A 23,345-nucleotide genomic window follows, 5' to 3' on the forward strand; every position below is an offset into this window, starting at 1 on the left:
ACAGGGGGGTGGGCAATTCTACCCTTTTTGGATCCTTAAACGAAAGAGATTTTGTGGGGAATGAAAAAAGAAAAAGAAAAACAGGAGGGAAAAACAAACAGAAGCTACTGCAACTGAGTTTCACCAGCATGGCTGCTACCCCCTCTGTTTTCTGGGACCCCATGCTTTCGTTATCATGATCCTGAAAGGTGTCCTGACCAAAACAGGACAAAGAAAGAGGGACTCAGATGACATCACCACCACTACCAGCTCCAGCTGAAAGCCAAACACCATGTGGGATAACAATTATTATCATCTTTAACATTCTAAAAGACTGTCAAACAATGGGGCTTTTTTCTTTCTAAAAACAGTCTACAGCTAAAGGGGAAATAGAACAAGAGATGCTGTTAAAATGGAAGCCTTATTTAATACTTTAAATTTCAGTTGCTTTAACTGCTTTCCCTTCTTTTTTGTGTCTTTAATAAAAAGGTAAAAGGATTTTTAATAAGTGTGATTTCCATGGTGCTAAACAAGCTGAGGTCTCTGTATATTAAGCCCCAGACCTTGTTTAACATTGTTTAATGTTAGATAGTGACTGTGTTATGTTAATGCCTTTTGCCGGTATATTCCATCTAAAGTAATGCATCTCCTTTCCTTTCTACCCCATATCAAGCACGTTTTCAGCCAGTGCTGAGCTTTACTGCATTGGCTCACATCCCATGAAATGTGAGATTCATGGGCTGCAGTGTTGGCCTCCCTTCCTCCTATGGCCTTTGAACATGTTGTTGGGCATCCTTTGTTCTCATGCTAGTTCAGATCTAATGTGAGAATAGCACCAGCCCCATGATTTTTCTGCAGATGCATGTTGCTGGTATGCTCTAATATCTAATGGTGCCAGTAAGCAGTAGTGGTGCTGCAGACCTACTTCGAGCCCTGAATCTCTGGTGGTGATTTCTTTTTACTAGGAGTGGACTAGATCAAACTATTCTACATTACTTAATGATTTTTTACTTTGCTTCTAAAAAAGAGGTCTCTCTATATCTCTTGTGTATTCTGGACTCATCCTGTTACAAACATATCTCAAATGTATTGTTTGTACCTGCTAATGTAATTGTTGCTCTTTACAGTCAGCAAAGCCTTCCTGGCAAAGTGTTAAATAGTGATGCCATTCTATTTCTGTTCAAAACAAATCCAGTAAAAGAACAGACATTCGGTTGATTTCTCTAAAAATCTAAGTTCACCTCACCTCCAAGCTATTAAAACAGGAACACTTTTCTTGGAATTTTTGTGTCTTCAGCTATTGTACAGTCCAGACTATTAATTTGGTCTTATATTTTATATTACTGTGATCTAGGTGCGAAAATTTAGGGAGACCAGAAAAGAGAATATTGAAGAGGAAGAGGAAGAAGTTCGTGAGGTAATTCCCCTAAAACACAAATGTAGGGTGTAAAATATGTGTCGGTATTGATGTTGCATAAGTGGAGCACTGTCGTCTTCTATTAGTGTATAATAGAATAAATAATAGATACATTCTGTACCACCCAGGCCTAATTGTTCAAGTAGGATGAGAGAATTCTATGGCAAGTTGTATTGATTTCTGTGAAAGAGAGAGATTCCACAAGGTCTTGTGTTGGATGCAGAATTGCAAATCACCTGAAAATATCCTTGTGTGTGATACGCCCTCAAAGTCACAGCATGCTTCTGGTTTAAAACTCGAACAAAAACCATTCTGAATCTGGATGTCCAGTTTACAGTTCTCTTTAGATTACAAATTTTGTTGTTTTTCTCTACATTATAAAGTCACTACAATTTATTTTAAAAAGGTAAAAATCCCAGATTATATCACTATTCATCTGAGCGAAAACAAACAGTTCCCTTGTAGAAGACACAAGAATGTGTCAGTAAATTGCATAATAACTAAGCAACTATCAATAATTATGCAAATTGTAAAGACATTCAAACATAAATATCCACTTTGCTATGTATAATTTTCTTATGTGGACTTTCTTCCTGGTACATAATTGTGGAATATAATCCCATGCATAAAACCTATATTAAGACTCCTCATAAGTGAAGTCCCAAAATCTATTAAATCAGTGGTTCTCGAACTTTTGGACTGGTGACCCCTTTCACATAGCAAGCTTCTGAGTGCGACCTCCTCCCCCTCCCCCTTATAAATTAAAAACACTTTTTAACACCATCATAAATGCTGGAGGCAACGTGGGGTTTGGGGTGGAGGCTGACAGCTCCGACCCTCCTGGAATAACCTTGCGACCCCCTGAGGGGTCCCGACGTCTAGCTTGAGAACCCCATATTAAATTGACCTTTATGTAAGTGGTTTTGCAATTACTAGGGATTTTTTGTTTGACAAAAGGATATTTTCTGTTTTGTCTTTTGGCTGCACTTTAGTGCTGTATACCTAGGGAGACATATTGAAGCACAGAATGTACAGTATTCAAAAGTCCAGAGTGAAGTATTTAAGAGTCCATTTATGCAGGGTATATCTATGAGACACAGAGCACAAAAGGAATGGCCTAACTGGAGCCACTGCCCAGTCATCCATATGTCTGGTATCATTTGGGAGACAGCTCCACCAAAAAAACCAACCTCGGATCCATACGATTTAGACAAGCAATTGCAAATTTCCAACCCAAAGTTAGCAGTGCCTGAGCAGTCCCAGAAGCAGTGAATTAATGTCCCTGTTGATGAATTACATGTCAGGCAGACAGCCGAATCTAATGTTCACAGTGTTGGTAGCCTGGTTGGTCCCAGAATATTAATAATTTAAAAAAAGAACAGGTAGATTTCCTGATTATTTTTTTTTCTTTCAGTGTGTGAGAGCATGTGATGGGTTTAGGTTGGGTTTTTCTGAGGTGGTCCATTCTGGAGTATGGGAGGTGAAGGGGAGAGTTCCTCAATTTTTCTCCAGTCCTTCTGCAGAGATGTTCAGAATCTAATGTCCATTTATCTATAAGAAGGAAAATAATGTCTACTTGAGCAATGTATATTCGGGTTCACCACCATAGAATTAGATGCAATTGGCAACCTCTGGGCTTGTCAAAATCAGCACTTGGTTTGCAGCAAGCTGGGGTGTAAATCTCCACACTAGGCTGTCGTGCACTAAAAGTTCCCTAGTGTGTGCTTTGATCTATCCTGCTTTGAAACAGTAATGAAGGGCACTAAGAGTTCCCCAGTGCAAGGCAGTAGGGTCCACACAGATACTTAGTGTGTGGCAGGCTAGTGTGGGGTAGATTTACACCCCAGCTTGCCGTGAACTAAAGCTTTTGTGTAGACAAGTCCTTTCAATGAGCAGTGCTGAACTCTAGTTGTAAAGGTGTGTTACAGTTAGTGAGGTGAAAACTACAAATACTACCTAGTCAGGATGACCTTTTACCTCATATGGTTCAAATTTATAGTGTAGATGGGAAGTTAGCTATGTCCTTACACCCTGGACTATCTCTGGATCAAATTTTCAAAACTGCCTAAATGACTTAGGCTCCTAAGTCCCATTGAAAGTCAGTAAGGGACTGAAAGGGTATGTCTACACTTACTTCCTGGTTCGGCGGCAGGCAATCGATCTTCTGGGATCGATCCCGGAAGTGCTCGCCGCCGACGCCGGTACTCCAGCTCGGCGAGAGGAGTACGCGGCATCGACGGGGGAGCCTGCCTGCCGCGTCTGGACCCGCGGTAAGTTCGGACTAAGGTACTTCGAATTCAGCTACGTTATTAACGTAGCTGAATTTGCGTACCTTAGTCCGAAGTGGGGGGTTAGTGTGGACCAGGCCAAAGTCCCTTAATTATAAGAACAACAATAATAGCACCTATGTCTTCTGTATGTTTAAACTATGATTTAAGTTCATGTCTAAACTACAAATGGGAATATGGACTAGGGGATCACTGTGCAGATAGGATCTATTGGAAATCTAGAAATGCCAAATTCACTTCCAGCCTGGTTCTTCTCATTTAATGACTTCAGTGGATTTACGTTGGTGTAAGTGAAAGGAGAATTGAACCCTTAATCTTTTTAAGAAAAAAGGAAAAAAAAAAAAAAAAAGAAATGTTAACAGTCCACTCATTCATAAAGCCCATTAATCTTTATACCAGATGGCAGTTCCCTTTCTTTGTATCTTTACCTCACTTCTCCTCCAAACTGTTTTTTCTCTCATTTGTTTTTTAAATCACAGTCCTTGGGTTGTAGAAACTGCTCAGTTGTTCAGATACTTTCCGCCTTTTCTTTTATTAAGCCTTAATGACCCATCTTTCAGAAGCAGTTTTTGCTAAGTTAATGGAAGAATATGCATATTGCCTCTTGGAGAAAGCTGTTTTCTCTATTGTAGGTTGGCTGACTTGTTAGTCCATTTCACAATTTGTTATAACACAGTCGTTTTTTCAGACTTCTTTGAATGGGAGTGAAGCATTTTATAAACAATCTTGACTTAGTGTACAAATTGGGACTGCATCAAAATGACTAGAAAAGAGACATCTATTTTCTGGCTGACTTACATTACCATTGAAGTTGACCCTAAATCTGAGTTCTTATAAACACGTCACCACTATGGTTTCAACTGTGGTGCATTTTACTGTTAAAATTAAATATTCTGTATCATTTCTTTCAGGCTATGACCAGGGCTAGAGCTCACAGATCTCATGAGGCTGCTCTTGCCTCTGGTTCTAGTGATGATGATCTTATGGATATGGGAATGTCAGAACAAAAAAACAATGATGATTCAGATGCTGGCACCTCTGTATCATTCAGCAGAGGAAGAGGTCGAGGAAGGGGTCAGGCAAGAGGTGGAAGAGGGCAAATCTCAACATCAAGAGGAGCCTCTCGAAGAGGAAGAGGTCTGTAGTTTCTTACATTCCTTGTATTGCAATTATTAGCAATTTCCCCGTGGTTTATTTATTTATTTATTTTTTAAAGGCCTTTTCTGTAATGCTCCCATGAAATGCCCTATTGGCTTGTTGTTTAATCAGATTCCTGATGATGTAATCTTTTTATTGCCAGCATTTTTGGCATCAGTTGCTGCAGTAACTTGCCACCTTACAAAGATTAAGTTGAAATATTCAGGTTTTGACAAGAGGAAAAAATACCATGCTCCTATGCTGCAGTAGTTATAGCAGTCTCCTGGGGAAGCCCTATGCACAGAGGTGTATGTCTATTCTTTTGTATTAATATTAGGCAATACCTCTGCTGGCTAGTGTTTGTATTATGATAGCTTCCAACGTGAGCTAGGTGCTGTCCATGTGTAGAAAGTAGTCTCTTCCCCAAGGGCTTGTGAAACAAGTAGTCCTTCCTAAGGCTTAGAAAACTTGTCTTAATCGGGGGAATGGGGAGGACTTTTTTTTAAACCAAAAATACCAAACCACCTCCTGGTCTGGTTGTAATTGATTGTGCCCTTTTAATGAGTTACACTCCTTGTTGTTAAGGCCTTTAGTAATTTTTTTTTAAAGTATCCAATTCTGCAGATGGATCAGCTAGCCAAGACTCCCATTGACTTCAATGGGCTCAGCATGTTTGTAGGGGGACTAGCAGATCTGACAGCAAGGTCAGGGCCTATGAATTCAAATTAAGACTGGGCACTTCAAAAATAAATTGGTTATGGAAACCACTAATGGGAAAATGTGCCTAATGTACTGTCAAGAAAGGGAATAAGTTTTTGGCCATGGGGTAGATATTATGTCAGAAGCTAAATCATGCTCCCATTTTTATCCACTTTCTAGTCTGAAGAGTATGAACTGTGATAAAGATGAGTGTTTTTTATTAAATTTCTTATTCAGCCCTCAAATATTCTTGTTGATTGCAGTGATTGATACCAATAATGTGTTGTATATGTTCTGTAGGCTCTTCCTTATAAACCATTAAAGAAGAAACGAAAATGGGCTGTAAATATTACTGAATTGGTATTCCACTGAAAAAAGCAGTGTAGCTGGGGGTAGCATTGATGTGGCTCAGGCTAGCCACCTAAGTACATGCACAGAGTTTCTGGGGGGGGTTGTACTCAGGCAGCTAGCCCAAGCTGCCACCAATGCTATCCCCTCAGTACAAACCCGCCTGGACACCCTGGGTATGTATTCAGGTAGCTAGCCAGAGCTGCTACTTGTGCTATCGCCAGCTACACTGATATTTTCTGCTCTCTAGTTCATGCAGAGCTAGTGAGTGTCTGTCTTCCTGATCTGGGAAGCACTTTCTTGGCTACAGTGTAGACATACCCTTAGTTGTGGTTCTTTTGATGCTTGTTTTTTAGAATTTCATAATTAACAGAAAAAATGCAAAGAGGGCTAAATATTGATTTTTGTGTGTGTGTGTGTGTGTGTGTGTGTATTATCCCTACAGGAAACACTACCCAAGAACAGTCTAATAGCAGTAGAAGTTACAAGCCTGTGTCTACTCCTACCAAGAATATGTCTATCATAGATGGTATGTTCAGAATAGTGTGTTGTTTTCATATGCCCTCTAAAATTGCTGTCACTTTGCAGAATGCCATAATGAAGTTAAGAAGTTTATGATGCAACCTTTATTTCCAGTAGATAAAATTCAACCATCACATGGAGCTTCGTTTGGCTGTTATTAAGTAGGGAGGGGAACTGTTAGTGAGGCTTAGTCCAGCTGACTTCTTTTCCTACCGCATCTCTTACCTATCATTTTAAGAAGATTAATTAATGGGGTTAATTGGTCTGCCTCTCTCTACTTTAACAGCTGATGAGTTCAGGTTGTTTCAAGAACTTCCCCCTTCAGATGCAAAATGCATCCAGAAGAGTGTCTTTGTTGAAGTCTCACAAATTGTGTGGCCCAAACTGATTGGCTAGTTCTGGATTTGTGATGAAGCCTTCTCTTAGAGAAGGGGACATGGCTGGCATGGGGTTAGAGGTGTTTATTCAGGTCATAGTGAGTGAAACGAAAGACTTGAGAGAGAGTGAGCATAACACAAGTAATTTTGGAATCCAGAAATACAATTACCATTAGTACCAGTGAGCGCAAATAAGTAACACAGTTAAGTACTAACAGTAAGCAACAGCTTTTGCACCACAAGAATTTTTTGTAGAGCTCATGACAGATAAAGTGGTATGTTTAGAGACCTTGGGCCAGATCCTGCTCTCTGTTACATCAGTGTAAATCTGGAGTGACTCGATAAAAGAAAATATTAAACTTAGATTTACCCAGTGTCATTCAGCTCATCACTGGGACACTTAGAAATGAAGTTCTATAAAACACATTTTTCAGTTGCAGTTAAAATTTTCTGTCTCGGGATCTCTGAAATTATTACACTGGGTTAGTAATCTTCAAAATCTCGTCATTAAAAAGTTTGGGTTCCTATAAAAAGACCAATTTAAAATTGCAGACTGTTTGGCTTCTTTATGCAGATGTTAGTTTTTAAAGTCATCTTTTAAAATACACTGGACCCTCACTAGAATGCGGGATTTGGGATCCATGCGTGGTACCACGTTAACGCAGGGACCCTATTATAGCAGGGGCTGCGTTAAAATGAATTGCAATTAAAGTAATTACATTTGGGATCCATGGCCGCGACCGCGTTATATGCGAATTCGCGCTATATAGATGCGCGTTCTAGCGAGGGTCCGGTGTACATTAGTGCCTGTCCTTATAAAACTTATTGCACAACCTCTGCATTTTGGAAGTATATTGGATTTATATTGTATTTTTTTACATATATTAATAAAAACATTATTTTCAGTTTTCCCTTGTACTGCCCCTCTTGTGCTCACTCTATTATAAGTATTCAGTTGGAGTATATCATGTGGAACAGAAAAATTAATACCAGACATTCTGACCTATTATTACCTTCGTGCACATGAATGCAAATGAACCACTGTAGTCTCCAAAATTACCACTTTCAAAGTCTCTTTTAATTCAAGAATGTTTAACTCAATGATATTTGAAGATTAGCTGTGAAAAGAAGTGGCTGATAATTCATTAAAATATCCAAGTAACCTTTGTCTCATCTGCATCACTGCCCAAATAAAGGCTCGTTTCATTGTTTGAGCATCACTCAGAAATGAACTGCATTTTATAGGATTAGTTTAGCACAAAGTGAACCTATTCGTTTTATTTGAAGTTACTACTGATTTCCATTTTTAATTTAAAACAGGACCACAGCACAAGTGGGAGTTTTTATGAAGTCCTTTAGAATTGGCACAGTCTTCAATATTGTATGGTATTATATTTAATAACAGCTGTGCCCCCAATCCTGCCAGCTGATCCATAGGGCTGGGTCCTAATATCTACATAGAGTCCTAATGAAGTCAGCGGGGCTCTCCATTATCATGGGCTTGCATGAGTGCATCACACTGTAGGATCAAGGCCTATATTTCTTCTGAATCGCTGTCACAACTTGTGCATGTTTGAGTAATTTAATCTAAAACTAATGTTTTTAGGAAGTATTTTTTAAAAACTCCTATTTTGCAGACATATTAGACTACTTTTCATTGGCCAGGCAGTGCATGCTGAAAATCTTTTAATAAACATCTAAATTTCTTGTGAAAGTTATACATGCTCTTGAGTAAAAAATGACTGATTTTTGAAGTTGGTCATGTCAAAAATGGAAAATTTTAATTCTTCCCAGACTTGAAGTGATCTGTGCTTTTCATATTTATAAAACTATTTTAAATGTGGTTTTTCTATTGTGATTTTAATGTGGACCTTTAATTAGTGAATTAATGCTCATTGGTGCCTCACCAGAATAAGTGGTGAAAATGTAAGCTCTCTTCTCCGACAGTGATAGAAAACTCTAACTTTTAATAACAAGACATTTTCATGTCTGTCTGGTTTTTACTTTAGATAATTGGAACACCTGTAGAGGTCTGGCTCTGAGGAGGTCAAATTAAATTGTTAAATTAGAAATACAGTAGGAGAACCAGCTGAGGATAAAATGTCCTGCTGGCATGTATTGCTTAAGTACAGGCCATTTTAATTCTGGTGTATCTCACTGTGGCAAATGGTTTTCAGGGAGCCACTGGAATACCAGGCCTTACTGGAGATTTAGCTTATCAACACTGCACAGAAATTGAGAAACTTGCTTTTGCCACAGAGCCAAAGTGTTGTCCAAAAACACAAATGACTTTTCTTGATGGAGCCAGTGTATTCAAATCGAGTTTAAAAGGCTGATTTGTGGCAACTTTTGAGAATTTAAAACTGTAATGGATGCACTTAAAGGTAGTTGTTTCTTGATTTGAAAATGAATCTGTCTATGAGTTGGAAATCCAAGCATGCACTTTGGCTAATAAGTTTTTCATGTAGCAGTGCCGAATCCCTTCAAAACCTGACTACTGTACCAGTGAGGCACTGCTCGCAGATATCTGTAAAAGAACACAGCTGTTTTCTCTGTTTGCAGTTTAAACAAGGCCAGGTTTATCATATCCAATGTAAAAGGTAGCAAGGCAAATTAACCACAGTTCAGTGAAAGTGACTAAGAAGAAGTCATTTGTTTTATGAGATAGTTTTTGTATTTGTTTGATAAATAGAAGAATGGTTCTCTTCTTTACTGAAAAGAAACCTCATACAATAAGTACCATTAAGAAATCAACATTTTCTTGCAATTAACACATCACAGTATCAGAGATACTGCAGGTCTTGCCTATTCTAAGTACCGTATTGGAAGACACTGCAGCATCTGTTTATCTAGGCTCTTTCCGCATGAGCACCTTGTTGTCTCAGTTACCACACTGGGTGGGGCAGAGGGAAACAAATGATTGTTTCAGTTTTGTTGACTTGTGCTACAAGAATTAGAATAAAACTCTTCATTACTGAAAACTTGACTTAAAATAAAGCAAAAATATATTATCCAGAAAAATTGGACTTCTCAAATTGTAATAGCAGCAAAGAGTCCTCTCGCACCTTATAGACTAACAGACGTATTGGAGCATGAGGTTTCGTGGGTGAATACCCACTTCTTCGGATGCATGTGAAATTTGTAATGTTAATAAATGTTAATTTGTAATGTTAATAAATTGTAATGTTAATATTAAGCTATATGAACTAAATGTTAATTTAATTTGTATTTGTGAATGTTTTATCTAACCAGTAGGATTATATTTTCCCCAGCTAGAATAGGAAACTATGGGTTTTGCCTCCACTAACTATCTTGGGAAAAGCACAACTCTATTTTGTCTGGTATGTTGTGGGAGAAATCATAAAAAGTAAACTATAGTAAGTCTGTGTACCAGGCCTTTTTATTTATACTTTGTAGTAAAATACATTTCAGTCAAAATGTGAAGGTGAGACCCTTGTGTGATATGATGTGATCAGATAATGAAATGTGGTTATTTCAAGTGCCTTCCATATGATATGTTCTCATCTGTTTTATTTTAGCCTTTAAAGCTGCCCGACAACAGCCCTCTCGGAATTCATCTGCTAAGAATTACTCAGAGGTGAGAAGCTATTTTGCATATGTGTAAAGTTGTAATACTACTGTGTTGTGTATAGCACTCTGAGGCCATGTCTATATTACAAGCTTATGTAGTCTCAAGTTACATCGGCATACAGCCACTGCAGTTAGTACATCACTTGTGTGCATGCTTACTTGGCTCCTTGTGTCGGCGGTGCACGTACTGACCAGGAGTGCTTGTATCGATGCAGAATGCAGTGCACTATGGGTAGGTATCCCACTGTGCAACTTAGCAGTGCACTGTGTTTTAGGAAGTTTTGGCAAGGCATGATGGAGCTCAGACAAGTCACGCATGGGTAACTGGGAGCATGGAGTCAACTTCCTAGTTTGGAACGGTCATAGAATCATAGAATATCAGGGTTGGAAGGGACCTCAGGAGGTCATCTAGTCCAACCCCCTGCTCAAAGCAGGACCAATTCCCAACTAAATCATCCCAGCCAGGGCTTTGTCAAGCCGGGCCTTAAAAACCTCCAAGGACGGAGACTCCACCACCTCCCTAGGTAATGCATTCCAGTGCTTCACCACCCTCCTAGTGAAATAGTGTTTCCTAATATCCAACCTAGACCTCCCCCACTGCAACTTGAGACCATTGCTCCTTGTTCTGTCATCTGCCACCACTGAGAACAGCCGAGCTCCATCCTCTTTGGAACCCCCCCTCAGGTAGTTGAAAGCAGCTATCAAATCCCCCCTCACTCTTCTCTTCTGGAGACTAAACAATCCCAGTTCCCTCAGCCTCTCCTCATAAGTCATGTGCTCCAGACCCCTAATAATTTTTGTTGCCCTCCGCTGGACTTTTTCCAATTTTTCCACATCCTTCTTGTAGTGTGGGGCCCAAAACTGGACACAGTACTCCAGATGAGGCCTCACCAATGTCGAATAAAGGGGAACGATCAAGTTCCTCGATCTGCTGGCAATGCCCCTACTTATACAGCCCAAAATGCCGTTAGCCTTCTTGGCAACAAGAGCACACTGTTGACTCATATCCAGCTTCTCGTCCACTGTGACCCCTAGGTCCTTTTCTGCAGAACTGCTACCTAGCCATTCGGTCCCTAGTCTGTAGCAGTGCATGGGATTCTTCCGTCCTAAGTGCAGGACTCTGCACTTGTCCTTGTTGAACCTCATCAGGTTTTTTTTGGCCCAATCCTCTAATTTGTCTAGGTCCCTCTGTATCCGATCCCTACCCTCTAGTGTATCTACCACGCCTCCCAGTTTAGTGTCATCTGCAAACTTGCTGAGAGTGCAGTCCACACCATCCTCCAGATCATTAATAAAGATATTAAACAAAACCGGCCCCAGGACCGACCTTTGGGGCACTCCGCTTGAAACCGGCTGACAACTAGACATGGAGCCATTGATCACTACACGTTGAGCCCGACGATCTAGCCAGCTTTCTATCCACCTTACAGTCCATTCATCCAGCCCATACTTCTTTAACTTGGCGGCAAGAATACTGTGGGAGACCGTATCAAAAGCTTTGCTAAAGTCAAGGAATAACACATCCACTGCTTTCCCCTCATCCACAGAGGCAGTTATCTCATCATAGAAGGCAATTAAGTTAGTCAGGCACGACTTCCCCTTGGTGAATCCATGCTGACTGTTCCTGATCACTTTCCTCTCCTCTAAGTGTTTCATAATTGATTCCTTGAGGACCTGCTCCATGATTTTTCCAGGGACTGAGGTGAGGCTGACTGGCCTGTAGTTCCCCGGATCCTCCTTCTTCCCTTTTTTAAAGATGGGCACTACATTAGCCTTTTTCCAGTCATCCGGGACCTCCCCCGATCGCCATGAGTTTTCAAAAATAATGGCTAATGGCTCTGCAATCTCATCCGCCAACTCCTTTAGCACCCTCGGATGCAGTGCATCCGGCCCCATGGACTTGTGCACGTCCAGTTTTTCTAAATAGTCCCGAACCACTTCTTTCTCCACAGAGGGCTGGTCACCTTCTCCCCATACTGTGCTGCCCAGTGCAGCAGTCTGGGAGCTGACCTTGTTCGTGAAGACAGAGGCAAAAAAATCATTGAGTACATTAGCTTTTTCCACATCCTCGGTCACTAGGTTGCCTCCCTCATTCAGTAAGGGGCCCACACTTTCCTTGACTTTCTTCTTGTTGCTAACATACCTGAAGAAACCCTTCTTGTTACTCTTAACATCTCTTGCTAGCTGCAACTCCAAGTGTGATTTGGCCTTCCTGATTTCACTCCTGCATGCCTGAGCAATATTTTTATACTCCTCCCTGGTCATTTGTCCAATCTTCCACTTCTTGTAAGCTTCTTTTTTTTGGGTCTCTATCCCAAAATGTCATCTGTATCCCACAAACCCATGCAGCCTTCCTCGTTGTCTGCCATCTCCAACAGAAGCATGGAGCTGCGAGATCTGTGCTGTTGTCATGAGCGTTGCAAGCAGGATGCACGATCGTGCAGTATCTGCAGAGCCACAAGAAGAGCTGCAAGGAATGAGACTATTTCTTGGAGGACAGATTGCTGTGGGACATAGTGAGAACCAGTTCCATGTTGTTGGTGGCTTTCACGGAGCAGCTACAGATGGTGGAGCGCTGCTTCCGGGCAGAAGAAACAAGCACTGACTGGTGGGATCGCATCGTAATGCAGGCTTGGAATGATGAGCAGTGGCTGCAGAACTTTCAGATGTGCAAGGCCATATTCCTGGATCTGTGTGCTGAGCTCTTCTCAGCCCTCGAGCACAGGAACACCAAAATGAGAGCTGCACTGACAGTGGAGAAGCAAGTTCTGATCACACTGTGGAAACCCAGCAATGTCAGATTGCTACCAGTCAGTCAGGAATCAATTTGGAGTCAGGAAACCCACTGCTGGGGCCATATTCCTGGAAGTGTGCAGGGCCATTAATCACCCCCTGCTGTGCAGGACTGTGACTCTCGGCAATGTGCAGTACATAGTGCATGGATTTGCAGCAATCTGGTTCAGGTGTTCTGCGGGTATGGAGGGGGAAACCCTGAAAGCTGCAATGGTAGCAGCTGCAGATAAAACACAGAGTTATCGTCCGTGTATTCACTACGGAAGGTGAAACATAAGATTCTGAACTCACTCCCCTTGCACCTCTAAAGTTTTAAGCACTACATTCTCACTTCTGCTTGGGATTGCTTGTGCACAGCACCTGCCACGGTGAGCATGGCTTGCCAAGATTGGGGAAATGCTGAGTTTCATGATTCTAGTAGTATATGCAATGTCACTGAATACTGGCACCGTTTTCCATAGGCGGTAGTGATTTGAGCTGATATCTCACTCCTGAGGGTAGCACAGGGAGAGAGAGCACAGCTGCTGCAGGCATCCTGAAGCTGCCTGGGACCGTATGCTGCTAGCTTGTGTACTGCAATGGTGCCTGCAGAAATTATTGCCGAGTGGTGTGGGAAAGTGTCCTACCGTGGAGGAAGAATTAAGGCAGCCATCCCTAGAAATCTTTTGAAAGAGGACTGGAGAGTGCCTCCATGAAAATTTCATTGAGATCTCTCTGGAGGATTCACAGGACACGCCTGTGTACATAAACAGACTGTTTTGTGTGCCCTTTCCTCCCGCCCGCCCCCCCCCCCCCAAACTCTAAAGAGTTTGTTGTACCCTCTGTTGGTTGTACCATGACTTCTTCTAACACAAGTAAATTAAGGATAAGTCAAAAGATGTGTCCTGCTACTTTTGTGGTGCATCCCTGTAATTTAAAATTAAACTACACATTTACCCGACGTTGCTTCCCCGTGCTCGACTGGCTGGACTGTGGTGGAGTCAAAAACAGGTCTTGGTTGGCTGCAAAGCTGGATTCCCCGGGTTGCCTCTCCCCCCATGCTCTTCCTCCGAACAGCAGGGACTTATGACTCTGGCTTCTCAGATGTATCCCCAGTGTTGGGAGGAGGGGGGATGCTTCGGTATGGCATGTAGCTTTTTGTAAAAGCAGCAGGTCTATTGTTGGTCTCCCTGGCCTTCTGGTACACTTGCCGGAGCTCTTTGGCTTTCATGCAGTACTGCTGCTAGTCCCTGTCGTACCCCTTCTGCATCCCCCCAAGCAATCTGCTTGTAGATGTCAATGTTTCTGCAGCTGGTTCGTAGATGTGCCTCCACAGCCTCTTCTCCCTCCCCAGGAGATCCAATGTCTCCTGTCCACTTTAGGCTGGAGTGTCTCTGTAGCATGTAGCTCGTATGGTCAGCTGGGCAGCTGCACTCAACAATGGAGAGCTTCTAGGTGTGCTCGCCACGCCAGGCAATCAGGAAAAGGAATTTCAAAAATTCATGGGGCTTCAAAGGGGAAGCAGGCCTTCTGGCCTCCATAACCCCAGGAGGGCAGAGTTCACAATGGTGACCAGAGTGGTCAATGTAGGGCATTGTGGGACAGCTGCTGGAGGACAGTTGGTTGACATAAATAACTGTGACAAAGTTCCTCCTCTATCTTGGTGGGTCCTGCGCTTATTGGCGGATTTTCTTGCCTCAGAGATTCACCATGTGGGTTGGGGAACAGCCCAGAGACCTTCCTCTCTGGGAGAACCCACAGTCCAGGTAAATTGGGAGGTTTGGGGGGAACCCGGGCCCGCCCTCTACTCCGGGTTCCAGTCCAGGGCCCTGTGGACTGCAGCTGTCTATAGTGCCTCTTGTAACAGCTGCATGACAGCTACAACTCCCTGGGCTACTTCCCCATGGCCTCCTCCAAACACCTTCCTTATTCTCACCACAGGACCTTCCTCCTGGTTTGTGATAACGCTTGTGCTCCTCAGTCCTCCAGCAGCACGCCCTCTGACTCTCAGCTCCTTGCACCTCTTGCTCCCAGCTCCTCACACTCCCACCACAAACTGAAGTGAGCTCCTTTTTAAAACCTAGGTGCCCTGATTAGCCTGCCTTAATTGATTCTAGAAGCTTCTTCTTAATTGGCTCCAGGTGTCCTAATTAGCCTGCGTGCCTTAACTGGTTCTAGCAGGTTCCTGATTACTCTAGTGCAGCCCCTGCTCTGGTCACTCAGGGAACAGAAAACTACTCATCCAGTGACCAGTATATTTGCCCTCTACCAGACTCCTGTACCCCACTGGTCTGGGTCTGTCACATAACCCAGTGTCTACACTCACCCTGCATTGATCTAAGTACATTGACCGTGACTCTGTGCCACTCGGGGAGGTGGTATTAAGTTGATGTAATGGAGCACTTACATTGGTAGGAGCCAAACTTAAGCGTAGACATATACAAAGCTACATCGACCTGTGTAGTGTAGACCAGCCCTGATTAACTGCCCTTTTCAAAATAAAGGCAAAATATACTAATTAAGGCCAAAATTTATTTCTTTACTACACCATGTATAGCCAATGTGTGAGATTCCCAGAAGGCCAGCAGGACAAATATTGTGGTTGAACTGATTTGAGAACTTGAAAAGAAAATAGGTCAATTTGCAAGTCAATAATTTGGACAACTTGATAACAGTTGTAAGCCTAGAGAGAGTCTGAATCCCAGTCTGCCAGTCACCTTGCAGACTATACGATCCAAGCCAGTAAAGCACTTAAGCACATGGTTAAAGTTAAGGATGTGAGTAGTCCCTATGAAGTTTTTTTTTGTTTTATCCAGGTTAAATTGTTTGAAGTGTAGACACTCCAGAAAACACTAAACAAAGAGCAAAATAACTAGTGCTCTGTAGTTATCACTACATGTTTCATCCCAAAAGAGTACGTAATGTGCTACCTTCTGTAAAATATTATTGTTTTTTCCAGGACATTATAGATGATGACTCTGATGTAGAAGAAGTTTCTTTTACTGCTGCTTCCAAAGTTACTCAAAGGTTGGTACAGTTATTTCAAAAAGGGCAAAGAGCCATTTGAGGATCTGTAAGCCCCTCTGGAGTGGTATACATGAGTTGGGCCATAGCACTATATTCCTCTGATTGTCAGTAAAGAGTTACATTAGCTGAAACTCACTTTTAAAAATTCAAAATTTAATATATAATTAAAAATTTGCTCAACTGTTTTAAATAGAAAAATTAGCTTCTGTGATGTAAGAGAATTTCATAGTGGTTGAGCGAGGGTCCTCCCCACCCCCTTTTTCTTTTTGAGACATTCAGCAACTAGTATGAGAAAATGCAGTTGAAGGACTTGAAAGTGCATGTTGCCATGATGAGAACGGACCATGTGTATGTTTTACCATATTTTAAAGTATATTAATTACTAGCCAGATTTTCAGAAGTATTCAGTTCCCCCACCCCACCCTTGCTCACATATAGGCATCTGGCCAGACTTTTTTAAAAGGCCTTGGTACACAGTAGCTCCTGTTGTTTTCATTGGGAGTTGCTGAATACTTTCGAAAATCTGGTCACTTTGTTTAGGGATGCACCTGGGAGTGTGTGTCTTCTGAAAATATAATCCCTATTGCTAATAACCAGCAGACAACTGATTGTCATGTAAAGAACATCACTTCTGAATTTCTTCACTAAAACCTCATTTGTTACATGTTTTCAGAACTAATGCATACACTTAGCAGCAACCTGAGAACTCTGTGACCTGGATTAACAGGATAATGGGATCTACAAACAATATTTTTATTTAGGTTTGGTCCGGCCAAACAGAAAACTTAGAATGTCTGGTTCTGGTGCCGTGCTCTGTGATGATAATTAAGGTTTTCCTGTTATAACCGTTAAGGTTGTCAAGCATGTCTACATCCAGCAAAAGGAGCTCACAAAGCCAAATAACTAGAGGGGTTGACTTTGAATCAGATGAGGTACAGTATGGTCTTCTCTTGTCATAATTCTCACAACTTCATATTATCACTTTTCAAAATATTAAACTGATTAAAGGTATATAATAATTTCAAAAAAGGAGGGATACAAATGAGGGAGCTAGTTAAACAGAAATTGAAAGGAAAAGTTACAAGGGTAAAATGCCTGCAAACTGCATGGAAACTAGTTAAAGATGCATAGTAGAGGCTCAAACGACGTGTATGCCCCAAATAAAAAAAGATACAGAAAAAAACAGAAATAAACATCACCACGACTAAACAGCAAAGTAAAAAACATGATTAGAAGCAAAAAGGCAGCCTTTAAAAATTCATAAAAGTCATATCCTGCAGAAAGGTATCTGGGGGGGTATAGTGGATCACAAGCTAAATATGAGTAAACAATATAACACTATTGCACTACAGTTCTGGGATGTAGCAGTAGGAGTGTGGTAAGCAAAACACATGAAGTACTTCTTCCACTCTACTCCACACTGATAAAGCCTCAGCTGGAGTATTGTGTCCAGTTCAGGGAGCAACATTTCAAGAAAGATGTGGACAAATTGGAGAAAGTGCAGAGGAGAGCAACAAAAATGATTGAAGTCTAGAAAACATGACCTATGAGGGAAGATTGAAAAAATTGGGTTGGTTTAGTCTGGAGAAGAGAAGACTGAGAGGGAACACGATAACCATTTTCAAATACATAAAATGTTATTACAAGGAAGAGGATGAAAAATTGTTCTCCTTATCCTCTGATGATAGGGCAAGAAGCAATGGGCTTAAACTGCAATAAGAGAGGTTTGAGTTGGAAACCTTCCTAACTGTCAAGGTAGTTAAGCGCTGGAAAAAATTGCCTAGGGAGGTTATGGAATCTCCATTACTGGAGGTTTTTAAGAACAGGTTAGACAAACACCTGTCAGGAATTGTCTAGTTATTACTGAGTTGTGCCTTGAGTGCAGGGGACTGGACTAGATAACCTATTGAGGTCCCTTCCAGTCCTACACTTACGATTCTATGAAATATGAAATTGCACACCTACTAACTGGGGTATGTAATCTATCACTTAAATCAGCCTCTGTGTCAGAAGGCTGGAGAATAGCTAATGTAATGGTGATTTAAAAAAAAAAAAGGCTTACTGGTCTATAATTGCTAAGATTGCCTCTGCAGTCTTACTTCAGTACCAGGCAAACTGGTTGAGACTATGGTAAAGAACTTTGCCAAACAGTTGTGCAGTGCTGTATGATAAGGGGGACAGAATTCTTCCCTGACCCCTGCAGATATATTGTGTCTATGTTCTCTTTTACAGATATCAGGAATATATATAGTGCGAGAGAGAGAGATGTCTTTCCTGTTTTACTAGGGCATATTTGGAAATGACTGATTCTAATCTCAGAATATCTATTCCAATCAGATTAAAAACTAGCCTGATTACTGCTCTCTTTATGATGTTATTGTATTTACAGTTTATATCAATAAATAATATCCTCCTTCATATTGAAAATAATAGAACAAAAAGAAAGAAACTAACAGAAACAGGCAAAGTGGAAAATATGGAGTAAGATGGCAGGCCTTCTGATTTAGCCAACTCTCATGTTAATTCTGCCTTTGTAATTCAAAATGCCTTGAAAGCTTTTAAAATGAACTTTTACATTGCAGGATGAATTTGACCCCTTCAAGAGCACTGCTACTTCCAGAAGAAAGCACAGATGATTCTGGATTCATTATATAAAATCACACTGCACAAATGCCCAGGTCTTGTGATGGAATCCGAAAACAATATGCAAGGTTTTAGATAGTGTTTTACTCTAAGCTATTTTTTGCCTTAATGTTTCAATTCTTTTGTGAAAGATTAACTCTCAGTGGTACTGTGTATGCAATATAACTTGACGCATATGTTGGGTTACTAGATGCAAATACCAGTGCCTAATAGTAAAAACTTTGAGAAATATTCCGTAGGATAATTTGAAATTTTTCCCTTCTGTAAAACTTCTAAAAGGTTGTTTTCATCTCTGGGGACGTATATAAAAGAATTCTTCCTTCTATAAAATTTCTCACTCGGTTTTAAATTTTATAGAGGAATAAATTAAAGCAATATGCATGGATGGATACAGTTAACGTATTTTTCAGGCCTAACGAACATTGCATTTATCTGCAGTTTGGTATGGTTAGCAGAAAAATTCAAGGACCCAAAGATGCAACTTTCAATATTAAAACTATTAATGCCCGGAAAGGGTCTGCTGTTACTGTCTTTTATAAAATGTCAGAAATGTACAGAAGTGACATTCTGCCTGCAATTCTAGAAAATGGCTTTAGGTTAAGTTGATTTGCATATTTCTATCACTCAAGTGAGACTTCTAGGATAGAACCCTGCAGCTGTGCAAGTAAAACTCTCAGAAGTTGGCATGAGTCTTACCTGCATAAAAAATATGGAATTGGGCCAGTAATGGATGAGACACTGCCTCTGTTTATTTGTGCAAATGACACGTTTCATGTTGTTTTTTCTATTTTCAGTATTCCCACTGAAACAGCACTAATTCAGTAATGCATTCAATAATGCTTGAATGATTTGTTTCCAAAGTGAGAACAGAAAAACATACTCAAAATAGGAATTACAGCAGTTACTATTTTAAAAAGTCAAGATTTCCCCACGCTTGGTGCCAACTGAGAAACCACAGCTATACCCTTCAGTAGTTTCATCCTGAGAGCTAGGACAGTTTGGAGCTTAGCTGCAAGACCTCTCGGTGGGCTGTGTGGCCCGTTTGGTCTCCCTGACTGACTGCCTCTGGGATGTTGAAGAAGCACTACGCTACATACAACAGTTGGGTGGGAAAGTGCAGAAGCATGAACTATTCCTGGAGCAAGATGGAGTTTGGCAGCTGTGTGGCCATGGTTCTGGCCTATCATGGCCACCCCTGGGTCTGCATTCACTTTTGCCGTTGTGAACCCAAATGAGCCATAGAGGCTCTGAGAACTCTGTGGAAGTTGTCAGATCCAGGACTTGTCCCTCAAGGTATTAAATAATTGGTTGTAGTTTTGAAAGCAATCTGTTCCCTTATGGTATCAGAACATGCTTATTCTGGCAATGTTTGCAGTGGCCTGACTCTTCTCCTGCCTCTTCACCAATGGCTATTTTTGCTATGCATAGACTTGTTGCTATAAGCTTCTCTTTAAAGGGGACTGTTTGTTTTGTGCTAGAAGCCAAAAATATGCCAGACTGCCATCAATCTCACTAATAAGAAAAGTTACCTTATGTAGTTCCTGTCATAAAAACCCCATATAATATTATGTGAACAATGGTTGTAAGTTGTATGGCACTATTTTGCATTGAATCTGAAGGATTTAAATGTAAAATCGTAGCTTTTTTTATATGTTGCTAGCTAAATAAAATTTTGTACTGAAAATAAATTTAAGAGCCTCCTAAATTATTTAAAAAAAAATCTTCATCATAGTGCTTGTTTGAGGGGAGCTTTTTTTAATGTCCCAGTCACACAGGTTATCAAGGAGCCAATCCTGCATTTTCTTTTTAGATATTTTGTCCATTTTCTGTGTGAAATCAAATGTTTCCCATGTCTTTTCCTATTATCCCTTTTACATGGTCTCCCATTTAGCTCTCAGATTTATAGTCCAGTTGTGTGCACTATTTCTAGATTAATTGCCACAGTTCTCAAATATCACTATAAAACTCAAAGGTATTACACTTTTTACACTACAGAGAGGTAAAATAACCTCCTTTATATATAACATAACTAGTTTTATATTTAAACATTACTTCTAGAACTATTAATGTTGAGGATGGTACAGTATGCTCTGGCCTGGTAATAATAGAATCATAGAACTGGATGGGACCTCGAGAGGTCATCTAGTCCAGTCCCCTGCACTCATGGCAGGACTAAGTATTATCTAGACCATCCCTGACAGGTGTTTGTCCAACCTGCTCTTAAAAATCCCCAATGATGGAGATTCCACAACCTCCCTAGGCAATTTCTTCCGGTGCTTAACCACTCTGATAGGAAGTTTTTCCTAATGTCCAATCTAAACCGCCCTTGCTGCACTTTAAGCCCATTGCTTCTTGTCCTATCCTCAGAGGTTAAGAACAATAATTTTTCTCCCTCCTCCTTGTAACAATCTTTTATGTTCTTGAAAACTGTTATCATGTCCCCTCTCAATCTTCTCTTCTCCAGACTAAACAAACCCAATTTTTTCAATCTTCTCTCATAGGTCATGTTTTCTAGACCTTTAATCATTTTTGTTGCTCTTCTCTGGACTTTCTCCAATTTGTCCATCTTTCCTGAAATGTGGCGCCCACGACTGGACACAATACTCCAGTTGAGGCCTAATCAGCGTGGAGTAGAGCAGAAGAATTACTTCTTGTGTCTTGCTTACAGTACTCCTGCAAATACATCCCAGAATGATGTTTGCATTTTTTGCAACAGCGTTACACTGTTGACTCCTTCCTAGGCAGGCATTACACATTTCGTATGTGTGCAGCTGATTGTTCCTTCCTGAGTGGAGTACTTTGTATTTGTCCTTATTGAATTTCATCCTATTTACTTCAGACCCTTTCTCCAGATCATTTTTAATTTTGATCCTGTTCTCCAGTGCACTTGCAACCCCTCCCAGCCTGGTTTCATCCATAAATTTTGTAAGTGTACTCTCTGTCATTATCTAAATTATTGATGAAGATATTGAACAGAACCGAAACCCAGAACTGATCCTTGTGGGACCCCACTTGTTATGTCCTTCCTGTTTGACTGTGAACTTCTGACAACTACTCTCTGGGAACGGTTTTCCAACCAGTTATGCACCCACCTTATAGTAGCTCCTCTGTTGTATTTCCCTAGTTTGTTTATGAGAAGGTCATGTGAGACGGTATCAAAAACCTTACTAAAGACAAGATATACCACATCTGCAGCTTCCCCCCCATCTACAAGGCTTGTTACCCTGTCAAAGAAAGCTATTAGGTTGTTTTATCACAATTTGTTTTTGACAAATCCATGCGGACTTATTTATCACCTTATTATCTTCTAGGTGTTTGCAAATTGATTGCTTAATTATTTGCTCCATTATCATTCTGGGTACTGAAGTTAAGCTGACTGGTCTTTAATTCCATGGGTTCTCCTTATTTCTTTTTTTATAGATTGGCACTATATTTTCCCTTTTCCAGTCCTCTGGAATCTCTCCTGTTTTTCATGACTTCTCAAAGATAATCCCTAATGGCTCAGATATCTCCTCAGTCAGCTCCTTGAGTATTTTAGGATGTATTTGTGACGGGTTGGGTCACAGAAACTCCCTCAGACTGTCACTAGATGTGCTGGGATACCACTGAGAACAAACCCCCTGTCAGAAAAGGCTTTCCTCCACTCCTGCTGACACACCAGTCATCTCCAGCACAGACCAAGAGGTTGGGCCATGCCCCCCTGCAGTTCCCAGAAAATAAGATTCACTTAGCCCAGAGGCTCCTCAGTTAACAGGGACTTTCCCAGCACCCAGTATTCAGTCTTTCTGGGAGCCTAAACCCCAAATAAATCCAGTTTACTCTGTATAAAGCTTATACAGGGTAAACTCATAAATTGTCCGCCCTCTATAACACTGATAGATATGCACAGCTATTTGCTCCCCTAGGTATCAATCACTTACTCTGGGTTAAACAAAAGTGATTTTATTAAGTAGAAAAAGTAGGATTTAAGTGGTTCCAAGTAATAACAGACAGAACAAAGTAAGTTACCAAGCAAAATAAAACACACACAAGTCTAAGCCTAATACAGTAAGAAACTGATTACAGATGAAATCTCACCCTCAGAGATGTTCCAATAAGCTTCTTTCAAAGACTGGACTCCTTCCTAGTCTGGGCCCAATCCTTTTCCCGGTACAGTCCTTGTTAGCTCCAGCTCAGGTGGTAACTAGGGGATTTCTTAATGACTGGCCCCCTTTGTTCTTTTCCACCCCCTTTTATAGCTTTGGCACAAGGCAGGAATCCTTTGTCTCTCTCTCTGGGTTCCCACCCCTCTGTCTAAATGGAAAAGCACCAGGTTAAAGTTGGATTCCAGTTCAGGTGACATGATCACATGTCCTGTGAGCCCCCCAACATTCCTCCAGGACTGGCCCGCAAGTATGCATTGGAGATTTACAGGTAAACAGAGCCATCTACAGACCATTGTCCTAGATAATGGGAACCATCAAGAGTCTAAACCACCATTAATGGCCCACACTTTGTATAATTACAATAGGACCTCAGAGTTATGCTACATATTCCTAGTTTCAG

The 23,345-nt window shown here is 41.0% G+C and overlaps 1 protein-coding gene across 1 annotated transcript in view; it reads left to right on the forward strand.

The window, feature by feature from the left end:
* The window catches only part of MRE11 (MRE11 homolog, double strand break repair nuclease), a 47,343-nt gene extending 28,524 nt beyond the window's left edge, over positions 1 to 18,819 (forward strand). Inside the window, exons 14-20 of the mRNA XM_065409791.1 lie at positions 1,334 to 1,396; positions 4,596 to 4,821; positions 6,314 to 6,397; positions 10,307 to 10,365; positions 16,090 to 16,157; positions 17,011 to 17,089; positions 18,740 to 18,819. Coding sequence (XP_065265863.1) covers positions 1,334 to 1,396; positions 4,596 to 4,821; positions 6,314 to 6,397; positions 10,307 to 10,365; positions 16,090 to 16,157; positions 17,011 to 17,089; positions 18,740 to 18,793 — 633 coding nt within the window. The 3' untranslated portion in view covers positions 18,794 to 18,819. The remainder of the gene's footprint in view (positions 1 to 1,333; positions 1,397 to 4,595; positions 4,822 to 6,313; positions 6,398 to 10,306; positions 10,366 to 16,089; positions 16,158 to 17,010; positions 17,090 to 18,739) is intronic.
* Positions 18,820 to 23,345: the final 4,526 nt, after the last annotated feature.

This window comes from Emys orbicularis, chromosome 1, assembly GCF_028017835.1.
Source record: "Emys orbicularis isolate rEmyOrb1 chromosome 1, rEmyOrb1.hap1, whole genome shotgun sequence".
NCBI classification, from domain to species: domain Eukaryota; kingdom Metazoa; phylum Chordata; order Testudines; family Emydidae; genus Emys; species Emys orbicularis.